The 24,083-nt window shown below is 26.8% G+C and overlaps 4 protein-coding genes across 5 annotated transcripts in view; 2 read left to right on the forward strand and 2 right to left on the reverse strand.

Annotated features, from left to right (window-relative positions):
• The window catches only part of LOC132929657 (mitochondrial ribosome-associated GTPase 2), a 38,880-nt gene extending 29,189 nt beyond the window's left edge, over positions 1–9,691 (reverse strand). Inside the window, exon 1 of the mRNA XM_060995164.1 lies at positions 9,423–9,691. The gene's annotated coding sequence lies outside the window, so the exon portion shown is untranslated. The remainder of the gene's footprint in view (positions 1–9,422) is intronic.
• Positions 9,692–12,673: 2,982 nt separating this feature from the next.
• On the reverse strand, positions 12,674–15,407 carry LOC132929523 (signal recognition particle subunit SRP54). The gene is made up of 9 exons (XM_060994916.1): positions 15,240–15,407; positions 14,998–15,174; positions 14,695–14,924; positions 14,418–14,568; positions 14,198–14,346; positions 13,793–14,054; positions 13,619–13,727; positions 13,271–13,537; positions 12,674–13,124 (listed from the first exon to the last, which is right to left on the reverse strand). The coding sequence occupies exons 1-9, from the start codon at positions 15,315–15,317 to the stop codon at positions 13,033–13,035; spliced, it is 1,515 nt and encodes a 504-aa protein (XP_060850899.1). The 5' UTR covers positions 15,318–15,407; the 3' UTR covers positions 12,674–13,032.
• A 193-nt stretch (positions 15,408–15,600) lies between these two features.
• LOC132929524 (vesicle transport protein GOT1B) lies at positions 15,601–17,916 on the forward strand. 2 transcript variants are annotated; one of them, XM_060994917.1, is made up of 6 exons: positions 15,601–15,987; positions 16,052–16,143; positions 16,305–16,483; positions 17,138–17,219; positions 17,281–17,319; positions 17,627–17,916. In XM_060994917.1, exons 1-6 carry the CDS (start codon positions 15,954–15,956, stop codon positions 17,636–17,638), a joined length of 438 nt encoding a protein of 145 aa, XP_060850900.1. In that variant the 5' UTR covers positions 15,601–15,953; the 3' UTR covers positions 17,639–17,916. The 2 variants fall into 2 exon arrangements, 1 of the variants encoding a protein (XP_060850900.1); XR_009662118.1 differs by having other exon boundaries at positions 15,603–15,987; positions 17,281–17,379.
• A 1,460-nt stretch (positions 17,917–19,376) lies between these two features.
• On the forward strand, positions 19,377–23,448 carry LOC132930575 (uncharacterized). Its single transcript, XM_060996514.1, has 8 exons — positions 19,377–19,775; positions 19,916–20,054; positions 20,730–20,938; positions 21,009–21,155; positions 21,698–21,933; positions 22,437–22,628; positions 22,920–23,082; positions 23,158–23,448. The coding sequence occupies exons 1-8, from the start codon at positions 19,563–19,565 to the stop codon at positions 23,224–23,226; spliced, it is 1,368 nt and encodes a 455-aa protein (XP_060852497.1). The 5' UTR covers positions 19,377–19,562; the 3' UTR covers positions 23,227–23,448.
• Positions 23,449–24,083: the final 635 nt, after the last annotated feature.

Raw genomic sequence — 24,083 nt, forward strand, 5'->3', positions numbered from 1 at the left:
CGAACATTATACTTTAAAAGTCAATGCTTATGTAGGTACTTACAGTAAAATTAGTGAATAAATTTATGGTACAAATACCATAAGATTATAGAAAATGTTAATAAATCTAATACTAAAAAGTTAGTGATCTAATATTTGCATTATTTAAATTACTTCAACATATAACTAAAATTGATTGAAAACCATTATTCTGCGCTTAAATATCCGATTTTGTCAAAATTTAAACTTCAAAGTTTATAAAAATAATATTGCTTTATTAAATATGACTTTGAAAATTTGAAATAAACTTAAAAAAAAATAATAAACTAAAAAATCAATTGATAATAAACATTTTCAAAATTGTTGACTTAGAAACCAACATTTAAACATTTTATCAATATAAATTTTAAAAAATCGAATATTTAAAATGTCTATACCAGGGGTGGCCAACTTTAATAGACTTGCGATCGACCTCCGAGATTTTCTAGGTTGTCGCGATCGACCACAAAAAAAAAAGGTTGTCAATGTGTGTTACAGTTCTTTTTTCGATATCTGTTTAAAATCTCGTTTTAATTATTGCTTTTTTTTTAATATAATTTTTATATTCCTGGGATATACAAAAATATACAAATTTACAAAAAAAAAAAAAAATATTTTAATTGTTTTCTGAAAAAAATTCAAAATTTTATGAAAATGGGAAAAGGTGTCGCGATCGACTCAAATTCATCTCGCGATCGACTGGTTGGCAACCCCTGGTCTATACTATAAATAGTTTTTGAAAGTCATGATATGTTTAAAAAATACTAATATAAAGATTTGGTGACATTTTAAAGTTAGTATGCTACAAGTAGTTGTAAATATTTCCTTTTCCAACTGTGTTTTGTTAATATTTCAAAATAATATAAATAAAAATTTAAATACCTAATTTCACCAGAAACAATCTTCATTATTAAAAAATGTAAGCAAAAATAATACTCAAAAACTTAAAGAAATACACAAAAAAATATTTAAACACCATTGTTAGACCAATAAATTCTATATATATTGGTAAAAAAAAGAAAGAATGTGTATAAGGAAGATAACATTATTTTTAATAATTATAATTTAAGCATACGTATTGCACTTAAGTAGTTAAAATAATGAAATATTCGTTCATCAAGATTCAATTGTATAAATGTATTCAACCGGAAACACATTGGAAAAGATTTTGATACAATGAATTTAAAATGGTTAGCATTTTATTAAATAGGTACTACTTTATCCAAATCAGATAACATTTAATATATAAATACAATGTACTTATGCACTAATGTATTTTTTATTCAACAACTTGGAATTTACTAATTTTGCTAGGTATAATTTTAACTATATATATATAACATATAATTGGTATCTTTGCGAAAGGAATACATTCCTGTCAAGTTGTTACAGTCGATTAAACAACAAATACAGTAATATAGATAAAAAAAAACCGGCGAAAACGTGACTAATAGATGAATTATAATAATTATTATATTACTATCGATAAAATAAACAATTAGTTTATATAGTATAATCCAAAAGTGATTAACATAAAATTATATGCATGTTATACACATTTATTTTTACATTCTAATATGATATACCTACACAAAATCATGTAAATAAAATGTAAGTACCTATACGTAACAAATCTACGACTAATACTAAAGTTTGTTATTTTCATCAAAACTAATAAAATATAAAGTAATTTCATCTGTTATTATAATTTAACTGATGTTAGTATTCTATAAGAAACCAAATACACATTATTAGCAAAAAGCATAAATTAAAGAAAACCATTAAGCCTTTATTTTATTTCAAAAATATATTTTCATAAAAAATTACGTATATTTAAATAAAAACATCAAAATTTAATTCATTAAATTATCTTATGCTATAAATATATAATAATTAGCACCTAAGTGAATCAACTCAAAAATCTCATCTTTATCTTTCAATAATTTATTAATGATGTGCGTGAATGCACTTAAACTACCTATAAATGGTTGCATACGGCGTGAAAGACAATTATAATAGTTAATGAAATAGCAAATTTATACAATATATATCTATATTAATATATAGTTAAATTTATAGTTATTGATTTGTTTTACTTGATATTTATTAATAAAAAATAAATAGTTCAATTAAATGTAGACATAATTATTGTAATTTATGAACTACTAAAACTGCTACTGTATAAAACCCTCCTCAAACAAATTTTGTTATACGGTATCCAACTAAGGTTCAGCAAAAAAATCCAATATTTATAAAATTCAAACATTCCAATCAATCTCGCTACGCATGATTACATGTGCTCCTCCATATGTTTCAAACCACACCTTACATTCAGACTTAAAAATACTCACTGTTCAAGAAGAAGCTAAAAATTCCTATAAACTTTTCTATGCCCGTCTTACAAATCACTCTAACCCTCTAATCATTGCTCTAAACTCAGAATCCATTCCGGGAAACCCACCTAGAAGGTTGAAGCGAAATTGGAACCGTGACCTGAAATAACTCTAACTCTCTAGCCAGTAAGTGTTGTCGCTGGGTGATTACTTCATCATGTCAAACATGCCAATATATGTAAATCCTCAAACATATACTTATTTAAAATGTATTTATATTTTATAGATTGTATGTATTAAAAAATAAATATTAAAAAAAAAATATTTCGATGGTACTGTGGAATAGATAGACAAATAAGGAAGAGACTTGCAGATTTATTTATTTATATAAAGGATATTGGAGGTAATTTTAAATCAATTTAACATTTTAACTTTCGAAAAATATCACCAATTATTGCAGGGTTGAGGGTTTAGTCTTATAAACTTCAAATATGTTCTAAAAAAAAACTTTTTAAAAAAAATAAATACAATTTAATTATGATATGAATAAATAATTAAAGCTATAAATATAGGTACCTAAGAGTTTTCAAGTTTTAGTGTTCGACTACTAAATACTTTATCAAATTATTCAAATAACTTAAAATAAATCCATAATAATCAAAACATTAATTTGGTACACAAAAAATCACTCATGCTATTTTTGAAAAAAGTCATATACTATATTAACATGTTTAAAACAAAAAATCTGAATTAAAAATCAATTTTTTCAAATTAATTGATTACTATTACTTTGATATTCTAAAATTGACAAATACAAAAAATAATATAACAGAAAAGTATTACACAAAATGCAAAAGCACATTCCCGATAAATATCATATCTTTTTTGAAGCATGTACCTCACCCATATATTATAACATGAAACCACCTAGGAAAATTCCATTCTTTATATAATATAATATACATATACACATGCACGCATATTATGCATAGAACATGCAATAAACTCAACAGGTCATTTCTATTTCATTTCACGTTACAAGGTTTTATTGGCTTCTTGTTCTTACAGTATACGCTATACATATAGGACATAGGTACACCGTTATGAAAAACATAATTCAGCTACAAAAGGATTAAAGTAAACATTTTTACCAATCTAATTTTTATAACTACCTATACTTGCATTGGTTTATATAACCGCTCCAAGTTTGGAATGTTCAACATACAGGTAGTTTAATAAATTTTACTTTACGAGACCACATATTATAATACCTAGGTAATGAGACAGAATACTATACTATATCCAGCAGATAAAATCGACCTAGTATGGAAATAACAATACTAACGATGATTTAAATGGCAGTCGATATAATCATGTCACATTTACGTTTCGTTAATATATATCTTATAAAACACGATTATTGTCACTAATGGAATTCTTAATATTATCCACAAATTATTATACTTTTTCACTTTTGAACTAGATAATTATATTTAAATCACGATTAATGTACTGTTAACCGTTTATTATTTCGGACGCAAACGATTTCAATTAATCATTGGCATAACCATTATAATATCTAAATACTATACGCCAAAGTCAATCTACATTTTAACAATTAGGTAACGAGTTATTGACAATATTGGCAATTTCAATAAAAATAAAGTACATAAATAATATGACGTATACCTACCTATGTTTTTTTAGTAAATACCATTTCATTTTGAAACATGTTTACTTTCTATTCAATATTCATTGATCGTCTTACGGGTAACGTATAAAACGTGTTCATTTCCTATTTGGGGTGCTCCCTAGTTTATTGAAACCTAAGGAGGCTCGTTCAAGGTTGCGGTGTACATACAAGACACATGACTACTTATAGTTTAAGAATGTCTAATCAGAAACATCAATATAATACTGATGTTATAAAGACAACAAAATCTAAAAAACACTCAGAACCGAAAAAAATTCTATAAACATTTACCCTTAGATTTACATTTACGTATAATTCACGATACAATTTATATAAACGTATAAAAGCACTAATTAATGTTTAAAAGATACGAAAGTACTTACTTTTATTGTATGTCTATCTGTAAAATACAAGGAAAAAAATAATTGTTCCGTGGTATATATATATATGTGTGTGTGTGTGTGTGTGTGAGAGAGTGTGTAAGAATAGCAAATATTAATTATCCGGAACTAATGATACCATTTTGTGTCACTAACCAGGTTAGGTTTCATGGTCAACACCTAAACGTGCTCAAATATATTACGGCGCGGTCAGGTTTATCATAAAGGCCTTTAACAAACCTGTATTATTTTAATAAATCTACTAAAAAGATATATATTTATTAGGTACAAATATAACTTTACAGAATATTAATGAAACAATTTAACAATTAATACATTTATATATAAGTACTAAGTAAATATATGATTATGAGGTAGGCCATATTTGTCAATTACATTAATAATATGTCTTGCCCCTTGGAACAAAATATAACATGCTGTAAACGATTACTTGTTTTTACATAACTATACACACTGTGATAATAATTAATAGCAGATGTTTATAGTAAATAATTACATCACATGTTAGAATGTCAGGTGTAATACATTACAGTCGTCAATGATCGGGTTTGTATTGAGGGCACTTTACGAGTATTATTAAAAGGAGAAAGTGATTCCGACAAAATTAAACGAATTGATTCCCCTACCAGTATTGAGTATACATATTATAAAATATAAAATTAACCGTTAAAAACTATCTGTTCTGAATTTTACATTAAATTATTTTATTTCATTTTTTTAACTAATTATATTACATACAATCTATAAATAATTTTAAAATAAGAATTTTTGTATTTATATTTGATTGATTGACGTGATGAATCATTCAGCGGCAAAACTTACTGGCTAGAGAGGGTTATTAGTGTTATTTCAGGCCACGGAATCAGTTGCACTTTAGCCTCCTAAGCGGGTTTTCTGGAACGTTTTCGGAATTTAAAGCGAGGATTAGTGAGTTAGAGTGGTTTACAAGACGGGTACGGAATAGCTTGTAGGAAATTTTGCCTGTTTCTTGAACGGTATGAATTTTAAACCTGAATGAAAGGTGTGATTTGAAACGTATGGTGAAGTACAAGTAATCATTTATACTGAGATCCAATTAGACATTATAAATTATTAACTATAATTTAGATACTCAAAATGTATTCAAGTATTCAATGTTCATGGTTTTAAAGCAGAATTATGCAATTTTATAATGTATAAGTGACAGTAACTAATAGTAGCTATAGTATATATATCTTTATAGATTCTATAATAGCGTACCTATAAGGAGGAAAGATTACGGAGACTATATGCCTATAATCTATATCCATAAATATCACAATATTTGATAATTCCTAAGGCTTATTAAAAAAATAAAAATACTCAATCAAATATATTTCTCTATATATCATAATTATTACAGTTCTAGATTGAGGAAAACTATAGTTGATAAAGATAATCTTAAATTATAAGAAAAGAACATAAAAATTTGATTTTTATTATATAAATGAAAACACGTTATTATTAAGTTTAAATGTTATAAAATTATAACTAAAAATGTTACGTCCCGCAATGACATATACGGAATTCAACTGTGGGGAACCTCGAAAAACTCTAATCTTATCAAATTTCAAGCGTTCCAATCAATAACTCTACGTGTCCTCTCCAATGCTCCCTGGTATGTCGCAACCGCACCCTACACCACGACCTCAACTTACCACCAATATCCTCTCTTGCCTCTCATCATTATAACAAATTCCATAAAAACACATTTAAGCACTCTAATCCGCTCATATCTAAGCTCTCCTCTTGCACAATACCTGACAACCCCCTCCGTCGTCTCAAACGCAAATGGCCGCGAGATTTACTAAATATTATTTAACACATATTTTAATAACATTTTATCTCTCTCCAAGTTCATAAATTAGAAGTAGTGTCACTGGACGCTCCCTTCCCTCACGTTGTCATGTTTAGTATTCTATTTAATCTAATTTACTTATTGTTTTTTTCTATGTAAACAGATTGTAAATGTATTTTGTAAAAAAAAAAAAAACTTCTTACAATAAAAAAATGTAACAAGAAATTGACAAACTAAAATAATAAACTTTTATTATAGTTTCTATGTTTTCAGGTAAGTTTTGTATATTATAATGTAATTCGTGAAACAGATTCATTAAAAATTAAAACTTTGTTTTCAGATCAACGCAAAATTACTTATTTATTTACGGTCAATTCCTAATAAAATTATATCAACCTTAAATATTTATTAATAATTAATTTAAAACTAATAGGCTACAAAATCAACAGTTACCTATAATTTCCATACTAAATACATAGTCTTAAAATTTTAAATACACATCGATTTTGATAATACTTACTCATTTAATACAATGGTATATACAACATTCAATTAATATTTGTAAGTTGTAGGTGGTAAACGCATAATAAATACATAATTTCCTTTCTCCTGTCAAAACTTCCTAATTTAGAAATTACGAGGACAACAGCGGAGGAAGGACAACATAACATAGATAAAATCTAAAATTATTTTTAAATTCTATAACTTTTTCTCTAAATTGTGTCCACGAACTACTCGACTCGTTTTTACTTAACGAAAAAATCAAAACAATTATGATACCATGGCTAGTGCACAAACACTTTATAGTATGTGAAATTTAAATATATAACGACTAGAAGCATCGTAATAAGTAATGAGTAGTGACTAATGACCTACACATTTACTCCGATACCTACGAAACACAAAAACAAAACTAAGTTTATATTATATATGCACTCCATATTAGGAACAGCGGAGAATAATGTAAAGAATGTTTATAATTAACATAACAAAATATGACACGAATTACGCAAATAAAAAAATTCAACAAAATATTTAAATATTTTTAGTTTTACGTTTTGTCGGACGTCAAACAAATAATACGCAATAGTAGATTATCGATTTTTTCAATAAATAATTTAGATGTATACTACCAGCCACTACATTTAATTTTAAAATCCTACTTAGAGGACTGCAAGCTTTTTTCAGTGAGTGTAGGTTCCGCTACTTATTCTTTGACAAGAATTAATGCTGGTGTACCTCAAGGCGCAGTTACCGCCCCTGTACTTTTCATTAATTTCTGATCAGCTTAACTCAAACCAAACTCTCGTTGGTGACTTTGTCGATGACAAAGCTATCATAGCCACCAGTTCAAGATCCTTATGTAGTCTCCCTCAACATTCAAAATCACCATACCTGGTAATCCTCAAAAGAGACTAAAAAGTGTCGTAAACTCGTAACCTGTTATTATGAATATTGAATACATAATGCATCAGTTATGTTAAAAACAAAAAAAAATGTAAATATAAACGCGTATAATTTAGCTATAACTATTTATTAACGAAGTACCTCCACTGGGAGGTCTCTTTACTCTTTATTTCCTGTGACATATAAATATTAAATCAATTAAGCTGATTGTTCAATTATTGTTGTAACAAATTTTCTAATAAAGAACTATGTGTGAAAAAAAATCAGACGTAAAAATTGAAAGACATACATAAACATACAATAAATATCTTTAACATAAACGAAATTATAGTGTTATTATCAAAATCATCCCAATTTATTATTTATAGCGAGTCAATTACTCAATTCATACGCAGGCAATGATATCACTAGTGGCTGATTGTAATAATTTATAATTAAGCATATTTTGACACTATTTGCAACATCCACCCAACCACCACCATTTTAGTCATTTCGGAGCAGCATTACCTATGTCCAGATCCATATAAGAAATGTTGCACCCCCAGGAGTATACGGTATCCGTCACATCAATATTACACTAGTTCGGCAGTAATTCAGTACAAAGTCTACACAGAGGTAGACTAGTTTTTTCCAGATATTTGTCGACTTAAAATATTTTATTCTAACAAACGAAGTAATTAATAATTAAATGCTTTAAAAAAAAAATATTTTACGTACGACCCAACTTCGTAGGTACATCACAACGTTAACCCCGACTGGTGTTTCATTATTCAGTGTATGTGTATTGATCACCGAAAAGGAACGAGTCGGAGTATGTGACAACGACAGGCTATGTTTAATACCAAACGGAAACCGCGCCAAAAGCTGTTGCTGATGACGATGCGGTGGCTGGTACACCACGTGCGACGAAATATTCTTATCAGTCAAGATGACACATGAAGCGCGCGAAAAGGTCGCCCAAACGCCACGGCAGCGCTAATCTAAAAAACTGAAAACTCCGTTGACCTGGTATATTTGAAACATGTAAAAGGCTAAAATCGTATAATATAGGTTGATGGGCAAATATAATTTATCTGATAAAACTTATACTTTTACTATACTTTTAAGTAAATATTATAACGCGTCTTACAATAGCCGACTGCCAATTTATATCAATTCGTAAATCAAAAATAATAAATAAGACACCTACATCATTGAGTATACCCATACCTAGAATAATCAAAGGTGTTTGGAACCCTCCCCCCAACTTTGTTTTCATTATAGTCTTGTGATTAAAATCGATAGGTATAACACATTTTTGATCGCCATCCCTTCAAAAAAAAATTCAAATTGCGACCTTGCGAAGAAACGTACCAACTATATCGCATTATCGCGCTATTTCTACGTTTCACAAATCATGATGTTTTAACTAATACATATTTGTTTTCAAGTAAAAATCATTTGGTATTAGATATTGGCGTTTTTCGGGATTTGAATATTGAGGTGGGTCGACTCAGTAAGAACCAAACAAACATTTTTTAACAAACCCGGGGGGGTATGCCAAAATCATCCTGTCGGTTTCGACAGTTTTAGCGCCAGTACCCATCGCACGACTACAGTGTATTGTGCGCAGAGATTGAGAAATCTAAACACACAGACATCATCATAATATACACTTAGCCGATCATAATACTATTATAACATTAATGATTACTGAAGTATAACTATGATTTACGCCTTACGGACAGCGCGGCGAATGATAAGAACCCACGTACCTTTCAACTTGTCGCGGATGCAGTCAGATAAGACAGGACTCGGCTGCGGTCGCGGCTCGAAGCGTAACCGCTCGCTCGATTGAACGAAGATTTTCGATTAAGCGCGAACCGACGGCAAAACGAAAGAACGTCAAGTATATATATCAAATTATTGTCGCACGATATCACAGACACAGAGGAACACACTCGAAACGCAATTATTAACTACGATATCGCCACGATCGGACGACAACAGCTACTGCGGTGATATTAACCCGGTCCGGCACCAGTCTGGGGGAACGATAATTACCGGGCCGGCGGCCATGCTGCGAGAATTCCATTCATCGCAAGTGCGACGTTGCCAACACACCAACCACGATGATGATTCACCACCGTCCGTGGGTCGTACGGGTGAACCGCCGCGACTGTTAATTTACAAATACTGAAATACCTACAAAAAATGTATAAATTACCGTAATAATAATAATATTACGATTTACGATGACGATTGACAATAGTCAATAATGTTTAAAATTATTGTAAATAATGTGAATTATTTACGTGTAATGTGTACACAGCTTATTGTATTCTAATCTTATTAATTAGCTACCATTTTTCCTTGGTTAACTACTCGATCAGTTTAACTAGTCTATAGCCATAGCATAGGAAGCCTCAACAACGCCCCTTGAAAACTATGAAAAATGCACCCAAATCAACAGAGAAAACTACATTAATAGCTTTTCAATAATCTCTATTTTTAAATTTTGTATTATCTTAGCATTTATGACACGGTCGTCACAAAATATATTTTTTCGCTACCTACATAAGTGCATCGATTATACTTTAAGAACTTTGAGGTCCGGTCATAGTGGTGTTGCCACCATTTGCTAAACATATTACATTGTCATTACATCGTTGAAACTTCAAAATGCCCCCATTAGGCCTTAATAATTTTTAAAGACTATATATTTATTCTCTTAGTCCACCTTTACAAAAATTATTTAAGTCTGTCCGTGACATATATTATACACATATATGTTGACAGGAACTAAGAAGTATCATAATATAGTGTTTAACTTTGACATATTAGCTTACATTATTATTTAATAATTTTTAAAAAGGAATAATGAATAATTTGTAAAATGTAAATGCATAAATCTGCTGCAGACATATTTTGAAAAAATCAAAATTCTACGCCTAACATCTATATTACGATATACAGGAAAAAAAGCCCCATACTAGTATACTTATGACTTATCTATGATACCAACTAAAACTAAAATTTAAATACATTATTCGTGGTTTTACTATGATGTACATAATTAAATTTAATCATTACATTTATCTATGTAATGCTCATTTAACATATTTATAAGTATAGCTGCAATCTGCATATAACATTGTCATTTGTACCTAGATAATTTAAAAAATATTTAAGAGTAAAAATGTAAAACAATTTTAATTTGTCTTTGAATTATATAATTAAAAAAATTTAAATCAATTATTTAAATTATAAACAAATAACAATTAATTTATATTTTTTAATTATTTTAAATTTGCTGATTGCAGTTATACTTTTAGTCTTTAGATATGTTAAAGAAATGTTACAGAGATAAATGTAATGATTATATTTAATTATGTAAACCATAATAAAATAACGAATAATGTATTTACTATTTAGTTGATACGGGGCATTTTTTTCCGATTGCCACAACATACTTAGTCGATGAGGACATGAGGTATATCGTATATGTGTTGTGTTTAAGTCTATTATAAACTTTGTAGTCAGAAGATGTAACTACTAACTTGGTTCTGAGTTTAAAACGTTCGCAAAATGGTTGAAGATTCCAAACTCGCTCATCTTATCTGAGTCTTCGTACGTTCTAAATTATGTTAAAATGTGTTTAACCGTAAGGAAAAGATGCCACAGTAGAATATTTACTTACGTATCACCTGATACCTAGTACCTACCTATAATATTTTAATATGTATATTTATATAGTTTATAATTATTGTATATTCTAATTAATTATGTTATTTAGAACAATATTAATAATAATAAATAATATCAATCAATATCAAAAAACCCAGAATTATCACACATATATACATGAATAATGAATATATATTATTTACCATAGCCAAATATAATATGTAGCCATGATACTTACATCCTAGATAGGTACCCATTATTTTTAAATACTTATTATTTAGATTTTAAAAAGCTCGACTTAAAAAATGTCTAGCCTATCCCTGGTTATATTTTTAAGATTCCGGACTCCGGTCTTAATAAATTATTAAGACTTATATTTAGTAAGCTTGGACATTGTATATTGACTCATGACTATTGATGAGTATAAAATACATGGTATATTACAGAATGCAGTACCAATAGAAACCGCTTGTTATACGTTAGTAACAATAAGAATAATACAAATTTGTTTACCATTAAATATAAATGAATGAGAAATTGAGAAATATTATATGTGTTACCTATATTGAATAACACACAAGTCCCCGGTTCAATGCCCATTATATCAATTAGAAATTTGTCATGGTACTCTGCCTATGAAATGTATAATATACATTACATATATTGTCATATTGATGTATTATATATTATTTAGGCAGTCACATAAAACATTTTCAATATTTAATAATAAATAATACATCTCTTATGTGAAATGTGATGTATAGACATACATATACTATTACTATATTAGTATTTAGACTACCTAGTACCAAATTGCCAATATATATACTATATACATAAATGTGTATAGCTATATAGGTACTGCCTCATATCTGTGAAATTAACAAATAACAGTAATAAATACTTTTTTTCCTTAAATTATTGCTACTGAGGTAGGGAATTTCATAAGCATTACATACATTTTAGTAGATACGGAAAAAAAATCAGATGTGCTAATTGATAAAACTTGTCGAGGCTAAGCGCTTTCAAATTTAAAATTAGACCACCAGAATTTATATTATGTTTCTACTTAGGTACTTGGCACTTGAAACTTTGTAATATATTTATAATTTTTCATAGAATATATAAATATAACATTTTTTTAAAGTTTTGATAACCAAACCAAATTTACCTATCTACGTAAAAGTGTATCTAAAGCCAGTTAGTGCTATATTTTTTTAGTATTTTTTTTTATTCGTTTTTAAATAATATCTATTTGTAATAGTAAAAACTCTGATAATGGTAAATTTAGTAAAATAAATAATAATGAAATACATATAAAAAAAAAATCAGCATAAAATATTTTCTATTTTTATATATATTTTTTTAGAAAATTACATTGATCAAAATATGTAATCAAAATCTATGATTATGTCATATATTATAATATTTAATAACCAAAAACAGACTTATATTAGTTTTTCTTTTTACAAAATAAAACATTAATAAACTGTATTCATATACTTACAATAGATTCATTTTGATATAAATATTAATTTTTGAATCAATAGTACCAGCATAAGTAAAACTAGAGTAATTATCATATGGGAAGAGAAACAACTTACACAAGATAATTATCTATCTTACTTTATGGAATTTGTACAGATGAAAAAGTACATAATATATTTTGGAAAAAGAGTTTATTTGTTTACAAGTTATTTATTTGCCTAAACCACCCATTAAATTACCAAGTCCTCCTCCAGCACCTTGTTGTAACTGCCGCATAACATTTTGCAATCCTGGCATTCCACCTAAAAAGATAATTAGTTAATTAATAAAAATAATTATTAATAAATCAAGTCTCAAAATAAAAAATTTGGTAAATTATAAGATTTAAATATTTACAAAACAAACAATATTATTTCATAATTTTTAGAATTACTTAGTATAAACATACCAATTTGTTGTAAAACCCTGGGATCCATCATTTTTGTGATTTGTTGATTAAGCTTAGCCATTTGTGATGGATTAACATTCTTGGACATATCACCACTCTTAAATAATCCCTTAATTCCACCCATCTTTTTTACAACTCCGGCAAACTTTGTATATTGAGATATAAGTTCTCGTACTTCACGTTCTGTAACACCGGCTCCCTGAGAAACTCTAATTATACGTCCTGGTTGTTTGGTAAACAATTTTGCTCCATCTCTATGGTCAAGTTCTATCAAATTTAAGTATAATATTTTTTTTTATTTTCCAGTTAATAATAAATTTTACATTAAATTATATTTAAATAATTCACCTCCATCATTCATACTGTCCATGATTGTCATAAGCTTTTTTAATCGAGCCATAGATTCCATTTCACTACCTTTAGATAGAAAGTCTTGACTAAATCCTGGTATCATACCCTATAAAAAAAAATGATCTCATATTAAAAATAATCTTAATTATAGAAAATCAACAAAAGCCTAACCATGATTTGTGAAAATGGGCCCATCTTCATTATATTTTGAAATTGCTCGTACATATCTCTAATTGTGAATTGCCCATGTTTTATTTTTTCAATCAGCTCTTCATTATCTTCCAGTTTTAATTCATTTACTTTGTCAATAAGTCCTTCAATATCACCCATACCAAGCAATTTGGAGACAAATGGCTTTGTTTTAAATGGTTCAAAATCATCTATGTGTTCTCCAGTACCAATAAAAATAATTGGACTTTTTGTAGCTGCCACACTAATAAACAAAGTACACAAATAATAAGCATCTTGTATTGACTCGAATCAAATAAACAATTAATAAACGGAACATAAAGTTTTTAAAATATAATTTAGTATAAAAGAAATCAATAGAAAAAAAAATATATTTCAACAACTAACGCGCTAAGTGCTCCTCCTCCTTTTGCATGTCCATCAAGCTTAGTTATCACTACAGAACCAATGTTGACTTTATCTTTAAAAGCTCGAGCTTGTCCTTCACAAGCTTGACCGATTGTTGCGTCCATAACGAATACTATGTTATCAGGTTTCTAAAATAAATTACCAATATTATACGACATATTAATGAAATATAGGAAAATTTATTTTGAAATTTTCTCACAATAGTATTTGACACTTGTAACATTTCTTCAAATAGAGAAGCTTCTTGTTTATGTCGTCCACTAGTGTCAACAACAATTATCTCAAAACCTTCTTTTTTAAACATATCTACACCATCTTGAGCTATCACAACAGGATCTACTTCTGTGTAACTAAAATAATAACAATTAATATTTATATGATTCAGATGTAAGATAACTTCTATAGACATCCAATATATAAGAAATAATAAGTGTTACACAGTAACAAATAAATAAAATTCAATTAGTTTAACCTACCTTCCGTAAAACGGTATTTGAGCTTTAGTAGCATTCTGTTTCAACTGATCGTATGCTCCAGCACGAAAGGTATCCGCACACACCAGACAAGTTTTCCAATTTTTTTTTAGATAATAATATGCCAACTTGGTACAAGTTGTTGTCTTACCGGAACCCTGTAGCCCTACAAACATGATTATGTTTGGTCGGCCTTTTACTGGCTGATAAGATTTTACACCAGGATCTACCAGCTGAAAACAAATTAAAATGATTGTGAGATTGAATCAAAGCATTGGTTAAGTCGAGAGTGTACGACGGTCATACTTTCACTAGTTCTTTGAATACTGCACTCTGTATCATTCGCCTCTTATTAAGACCTCCAGCCATCTCATCAAAATCAATGACATTACGTACATTTTCTCTAAGTTTTTTGACTAGCATAACATTAACATTGGCTTCAAGCAGCGCTGCACAGATATCTTTCAGCATGGAGTTCAATACCTATGGTAGACAAACATAATTCAAACTTAACATATTTTAATATACACCATAAACCATTTACGTACCTCCTCGTTAATGACGCTGGCGTTGTTCAGACCCCGAAGGGCCGAAGTGATCTTGCGGCCCAAATCGGCCAAAACCATTTTGACGTCGGTTTACCCCAAAAAAAATATTAGTAAGCGTACTAGTCCATATAGAAAACTTGTTTTGAAATTTCACTTATTATCATCGATTTGATAACAACTATACTACGTACACGACGGACTATATGTCTTAGTCCAACTGTGTCGTAGTTGATACAGTGTCGCCTTATAAGAGCAAAAATAATAGTAAGTTTAGGCTTTTGGATCAAAATAAATCATTTTAGAGTATCAAATCTTATCACAGATACTATCAAATTTAAATCGTGGAATAAGACGAATAAGTACGATCCACAGAATATATTGAATATAACAAGAACAGTCAATACAATTATTAACTAATAACTATTAACTTCTCCCCAGTCCCAACCATCCAAACAGCACACGTTTCAATTCAGAATTTTACAATATAATATTCATTATTCACAAATCACAATATTATAACACTATAATAGAGTATATTATTATTATTTAATGACTGCGGTATTTATACTTATCAACTGAAGTACCGTTACTCTGTACTTGGATATCGTAAAATGTTGCATAATGTAACTTCGTAGTGTTTAAAGATTTTATATAATATTTATATTATTAATAATGATTTTTATATACATTTTTCTGTGACAAAATTTGTTTTAAATGTCTTCAATGTTTGAAATAACTGATTTACAAAGTATGTATACATGTTTGTCTTATTTAAAGTATTATGTCTAAAAAACTTAATTTTTTTCCAACAGAAATCGGAGTTGGCCTGGCCGGTTTTGGAATATCATTCCTATTCCTGGGCATGCTGTTGCTGTTTGATAAAGGACTCTTAGCCATTGGCAATGTGAGTACATTATATGTATTAGACAATAATGATTTACTGACTTACTATCATTTATATTTATTTTTTAACTTAATTTGTGTTTAATTAAAAGGTTTACCTAAGTTTTTAAGATATCTAATTGATTTTTGTTAAATAGTTTTATTATTTATTTATTCATTTAGATATTGTTCATAGTGGGTCTTAGTTGTGTTATCGGTGTACAGCGAACTTTAAAGTTCTTTTTCCAGAGGCAAAAAATCAAAGCATCTTTATCCTTTTTTGGTGGGATTTCAGTTGTCCTTTTTGGATGGCCAATTGTAGGAATGCTATTTGAAATTTATGGATTCATACTTCTATTCAGGTAATTAGCTTTTATAAATTTGATAGTCTACAATATATTTTATTTAGTATTCTACTTAAGTTAACATAAATATAAATATAGATTTTTTTACATTATAATTGTTATTCAATTGAAATGTTATAAAATTATAAAATATTTTATTTTTAATGTGTTTCTACTTTAACTCAAATAATTTAAACACATTTTACTGTTTGACCAACCATCATAACTTTTACTTTAAGATATGCTAAAAAAATACTAGCTTAGTCAATTTTATATAGATTTAAACTACAACATTTCTTGTACTTGTTGACATCTTATTTATTTTGTCTGTAGATCTGATTCTGAGGAACTGTTCTGATCTTATATTTAATAAATCTATATATTTGTAGTAGTTCTATATGATAAAAGAATCATATTAAACCATTTAATATATGAAGTTCTTAAACTTATTTATAAATATTATTAAATTGTATAGGTAGAATAAATTTATATAGTTATAAACTATAATTTAAAATTAAATCAGTGTTAATTTAACAAAAACGATTTAAATTATACACATTTTTTATCATCATTGAAATAGCTTATTTTAATAAATACATGTGTTTACATATAAATGTTCCCTAATTATAAGTTATAAAGTTACAAATATTTATCTATTTCTTTGTTTTTCAGTGGTTTCTTTCCAGTAGTTATAAATTTCATGCGCCGAGTACCATTATTGGGTACTTTACTCAATTTGCCTGGCATTACTGGAGTAAGTTGTTAATAATAATTAGGCAATTAAATATGTATAATACTAATTTATTTTGTTTCAGTTGTTAGATCGAGTGGCGGGTGATACGAGACGGACAATGGTATGAATAACCATTACAAATATTACAAACAAATAAATTACTTCCATAACATTTTGCCATGTAATATTTTTTTGATTCCAATAAAAATTGTTTTATTTTTCATTTTTAATGTAAATAAATAAAAGTAGATTGTTTGAATATGTATATTATGTAGTTAAACTTGCAATTTATTAAATAACTATTTAATATTTATGAAAGTTGTAAAAAATATATATATTTTTTAAATTTACCTCTTTAATAGTATACTAGTAGTTAAATAATTTACAATTTGTTTGAATCATTATTAAATTTAAAATTTTCTTTTTAGGATTTCAATTGATGTTATACTTAAGTTATTACATCATAATACCTACTAACTGGACATTTCTGGGCTACTTGCTTTCAGTTATTTATTTAATTATTACTAAATTACTTTATTCAGTACATTATAATATTACCCAATAAATTGAATTTTATTGGTAATATATTATATTCTTTTATACATTTTCTGTATTACAATTTTATTTGTATTATATACAATTAATTTTTAAGTTACCACGTTCAACCCAATGGCACAAAGTTTAATTTAATAAAAATATATATTATGCATTTTAATAATTTTTATTTTATAAGAACAATTATGTATTAAATGTATAATATAAGAAAATTTGTAAGAAAATTATAACACCTAAAAACTCCATACTTAAGAAAATGTCAACATTTTGTTTGCTCTTTAGTCTATAGCAGCATTTTTCAAACTGTCGGTCATAAGTCAATTTTTGGTTAATCGTTAAATATTTTTTTAAATTTTATAATGATAAATATATATTATTTATTATTTAGAACTACTCATTGATCCTGTAAAAGTGAAACAATTTGGGTCGCGATAGATTTTTAAGGAAAAATTTAGGTTGTGGTCCTAAAAAGATTGGGAACTACTGGTCTACAAGAAATATAGACAAAATCAATTCTTTTTCATGTTAATGTGTATTTTTAATGTAAAAAATATATAGATTATTAGTTTTGAGGATATGACTATATTAATTTATCTAAAATTTGTCTCATAACAATTTAATATAAATTTTAATTAATCACATTTTTGTTTTTAAAGTAAAATTAAAATAAAATGTCAAAACCTCAAAAATATTATCCTCTATAATTTTTGTAATAGGTGATTTTACTCTAAGATTAAAAAAAAAGGCAGTTTCTACTACCTATAACAATGCACCTACACAATTTAAGTAGCATATCTATTGTATCCCCTATTTTTTTTTTGACACACATGTGTAATATGTTAAATATGAACAAATATTATTTCAGACAATTTTTATTTTAATAATCCATATTATTGATTCATGATTGTATTGAATTATTTTGGTATTTAGTATTTGCAACAACTCTATCTAAAGATCTAATCTTTGTCATTTTTCATTTTATATTTGATTTGATCGCACTGTTGTTGTAGTATATAATTGTGTTTTATTAATTATTTCAATAATATTGAATTAATATTATAAGCCAAATATTTATTAAGATTATATCAAATGGCTGGACAAAAATATGTTATTGGTTAACGATCAGTTAAGAATCCGTTTTTATTACCAATGAAAATGGTGAAAAAAGTAAGTTAAAAATTATCATTAAATTTTTAATTAGTATTATTGTCATATTAAAAAAACTATTTATAAAGTAATTCTATAGAATTTTTTATTTTGGTTTTAAAAACATGACATGTATTAATCCACTGAACGACTCAACGATTAAATTATTTTGTGAAGTATTCAGTGTTTTTAAGGATTTATAATTTTTAATTTAGAAGTTGAAGTTTTTGTTCTGGGCATAAAATATACTGAAATATAATATTAATTATTTCATTCTAAATATGAAGAACTATTTAAAAGTTTAAAACCTGAAAAATATCTGTTTCCATTAATTTCATCAATATACATATTAAATTTATTTTTTTGCTTCCATCACTCATCAGTTTTTATTGTTTTTAAATTTTTAATATTATTATCAGTTATTCTTATCGTCATCGACTAACGGCCATAATGCATCCAACCAATCAAGTAACAGGAAAATATGTTGATTTACTTCCCTACCGCCACAGAACAACTGAATAGTGAATACCGAAATCGCGATAAGTAAATTTGTAATTTGAAATTTGAATCGTTAAAACGAGTGTTAAGTCTTCAAAAAATATAAATAGTAAATACCCATTTTCTATCTATTACACTTCCGATTTTAAAGTCAAGAACTCAAAAATGACTTGGCAGCCGAACACCACCACAATGAAAAGGGAAAATAAAACGTCGATGTACACCGAATATGGAAATCTTATTAAAGAATTAGAACAGTACATGCCACAATTTAAAGCAACTATTAAAGATCTACAAGAACCTTCTCAATCGTTCGTGACAGATTTTTACACTGATGTATTCAGCGAATTCTTCTGTGATGTGAATAATTTGACAGAGGTAATTTTCAATATCTGTATATATTACGTTTAAATTATTATTCTATTCTACAATTAGTTAATAGATGTAGCATATTATCTCACGATTCTGTGTGAAGTTTATTTTAATATTTTTTTTATATTTATGATTGTTTACTATAGATCCATATCACTCAAAATCTCACGTATAATGAAATGTACTCAGAAACTGTACCAATATTGAACATGTGCACAGCTTTAAAATATATTTACTCAAAATTGGGAATTGATGATTTTGGTTTGAATGATATTTGTGATCCGAGTGAGTTTTTTGAAATTATAATTAGATACTTGTAATTATTCAAAATAAATAAAATAATACATAACAATTTCTTTAAAAATATAATTATTGGAAAATCATTACACGTAGATAAATTTTTTTTGATAAATTATGCTTATTTACATTAAACAGTTTGACAATCTAAAAAAAAATTGTTTTAAATACTATAAATAGGTACTACTTATACTAATTATTGTAATAACCAGAGACTAACTTAGGAAATATGAGCACGGGCCAATATAATTTTAAGGGTCTTCAATATTTATTAAATGAAATTTAAAAGAGACTGTGAACATTAAAATAACATACTTGCATTAGTGAACAACAACATTTTTATTTACAGAACATAAATTAATTTTTTATACTTATTTAATATTTAAATTTAAATATATTTATTAACTATCTAAGATAGTTATAATAATTGCAGTACAAATGAAAGTAATAATATCATAAAATTGTACAGTGCCACTTTAATATTTAATCATCAACAAGGGTCTGGAGCCCCAAATAATATCGGGGTCCAGAGCTGCAGCCTCCTTATCCTCCCCCCCCCAGTTGGGCTCTCTAGTAATAATTTATAAGGTTCTTACGAATGTATATCTATATCCAATCAAAACTTATTAATAATATTTGAAATTTTAAAAATATATTTTTAAGGTTCAAAAAGAACGTACCGTTTATTACAAACAATGATAAACTTCATTAAATATAGTGATGAAAAAATACATGAAGTTGATGCTAAAATGAAAGCAGTTAGAAATATGAAAGACACAATTGATAGATACAAGAAGCAAAAGGATATAGTTGTGAATACAATTAATAAAAAGTCATTAGACCGTATACAACGAGGAGCTGAAATCAAAACAGTAAATATAAAATACCTTTTTAATATTTTATTGTTTAATTTGTGTTTTTAGTTGTCGTGTTATTTTTTAGATTGCAGAAGAAGTGAAAAATGGAAAGTCTGAATTGGCCATGATTCAAAAACATAGAGATGATGTATTAAAAGAATTGGATAAAGTGAAACAAGATCAAGATGATATCGAAAAAAAATGTTCAAAGTTGTGTGAACTAAAAGATAATGTAATTTATTAAATTTTTTTTATTTTTTATAAACTGACACATTTACTACTTCAACAAGATTTTTTGATAATATGTAGGTAAAAAAAATTTCAACAAAGATTTTTCTAATGGTCTGTTCAATTAAAATTAAACTAGTTAGATGAAATAAAGCAAGTTTATTTTTATAACAATTTTATAATAATGAAAAGTAACTAATCAAAAGATTTTTTTTTTTGGAGGTGGGGTGACATTTTTCTATTCATAGCAATATTGAACTTTCAGTCAGCATTATGTAAATTAGTTCTAAATTTCAAATCACCTTGTTGGCAATTTTAAAGAATACGTCAGAACTTTTTTAAGACCATCCTTGACAATATTAAATTATAAGTATGTAAAAAACAATATATAATTGCATACTTACTGGATTTTAAATTATTATTTAAATAAATAATGCTTATAAAATATATTTAATTAATTAGGAATAATTGTATACAAAGTGCTTATGATACTAATACTATAATAGCCATTCACAATATTTTATATTTATCTTTTTAATGATTTAGATCATAAGAGATATAAATGATCTTAGAGCACAGATTGTAGAGGCACCAGATTTATTGAAAGCCGATCATGAACGTCTAAAAAGAATGAAAAATGAAATAACAGAAAAGAAAACTGCAATGATGGCACAAGTCAGTGCTAAAAAACAAACTGTTATAATTCTGGAACAAGAACTAACAGCACAAGAAAAACGATTACGTTTGTTATCAGATGTAACTGAAAAAAATGAAAAAATTTCGTGAGTTACAAAGCATGTATTATAATTACATATTTAAATTAATTTCGACCAGAAAATCTTTTATAAAAGATTAAGCTTAATTTTTATTTCAGAATGGCAGAAATTTTATACATTTTTACTATTGCATTGATAATTATTTGGTATTCGTTTAGTTTGTGACCCACCATATAGGATATTCGTTTTGTATACGTGACCTACCGGACCGATAATTAAATAATAAATAATTAAAAAAACAGTCAAATAAAAAATAAAAAATTTTATTATTGCAGATTACATTCAATATCAGTCAACAAAATATCTGTGTAAAAAGAATGTCATAAAATTATTTTATTATAAATATTAAATTATGTTTGGCAATACACTTTTTGTACATCACTTGCCCATACTAACCATACATTCAAGGGGGATTATTGTACCTCTAAAACCCCCTTATATACGCCACTGTAAATTAGTTTTTAAATAATAAAAGTTTTTTAAATACATTTTTTTTTTATCCATTTTAGTAAATTAAGTAATGAAATAGAATCAATGTCACAAACAAAATGTGAATTAGAAGAGTTTTCAGAAAATTTGAAAGAAAAAATTGAAATCATGGAACGTGAAAGAGCTGATATAAACAATAAAATAAATTATTTTGCTAAAGAAATGGAGCGGGAACACAACTCATACAAGTCTAAATATGATGCATTAAATAAGTAAGAATTAATTGATTGAAGAATTTTTCTTTACACGTAATAATACTAATTTAAAATTTTATTTTAATACTATTAACAAAGTTAAAATCTATAAATAGTTATTTAATTTAAAGGTTTAACATATTATATTATCTTAAAGACTTAAACCAATTGAACAAATACAAATTTTTAATGATTTTTGAAGTTTATATGTTTTAGAAATAATTAAATTGTTATTAATTTATGAATATTTTTTAACACTGTTTAAAGTGTGCTTTATGTTTTTATTCACATGTGATATGTATGTTCCAGAGAAATTGACAGTATGATAAAACAGTCCAGTCATCAATCTGAAACTATAAAGTCGTTGGACTTTGAGATTAATAAATGTAATTTGCGTAAGAAAGAATTGGAAACTGATGTAATTACTATTATGAAAGACTTTGAATTTTCCAAGAACGCTTTAAATGAATTAGTAAGTTAAATTATTACTTTAGTCTTGGTTTATGATTATCAAAATTAATATTATCTGGTGTTAATTGATTTACAGCAAAAACAATTCAATTTAGAAACCATTAAAAATCTAATGCATCTTGTGAAAAATGAACATGATTATTAATATATTTTGTACTTTTTACTATTTTATGTATATATTTATTCAATAATTATTTTATTTGTATTTATTAAAACTATGAAAGAGATGTTTTTGAAACTTTTCACTGTTATTGTGATCAATTTAAAACTTTATACGGGTGTCACAATTATGATGTTTTAATGACGCTTTCAAATTTTAATTGTAAAAATGTTGATTTATAAATAAAAAAATAATTAATTTACTTAATTTTGAAAAATATTTATTTTATAATTATTATTAAGAAAATTAACTGTATGATTAATAATTACTTTTTGTTATCAAATAATCATGAAATTGCAATTAAAAATATAAATATGTTTCATATAGGAAAGTCTAGTAAGTTGTTCTTTAGACTTTAAAATTTTGACAAAAGATATTTAAAGGTCTAACTGTAGTTGAATATGTTATACACCACATACTGTTATTACAGGTTGTTATTGTATTCTAAAGCAGCGTTTCCCAAACTGTAGTCCGCGAACGTAAATAATTAAAAATACACAAAGTACATATCTATAAAATGAAAATACTGATGTTAATATTCGTATAACATGGGAAATTTTTATTTTTATTAAAGGGTCCGCGATCATTTTTATTATCTCGAAGGGGTCAGGCAGAGAAAAAGTTTAGGAAACGCTGTTCTAAAGTATATTTTTACAGCACTAGTCAAAAATTCTGGGCCCATATACATGGTTTCCAAAGTTGTGATTATTTTCTTTATCCTCATGACTATTGGTAGAGTTATTTGAATCTGACCTGAACAACTCCTTAAACATTTGTTTTTTTTTTTTTTTTTTAATGCGAATCATTTATTGTCAGCTGTGCATTCAGTATTAAACAAACTG

Source organism: Rhopalosiphum padi, chromosome 4 (genome assembly GCF_020882245.1).
Source record: "Rhopalosiphum padi isolate XX-2018 chromosome 4, ASM2088224v1, whole genome shotgun sequence".
In the NCBI taxonomy this organism is placed as follows: domain Eukaryota; kingdom Metazoa; phylum Arthropoda; class Insecta; order Hemiptera; family Aphididae; genus Rhopalosiphum; species Rhopalosiphum padi.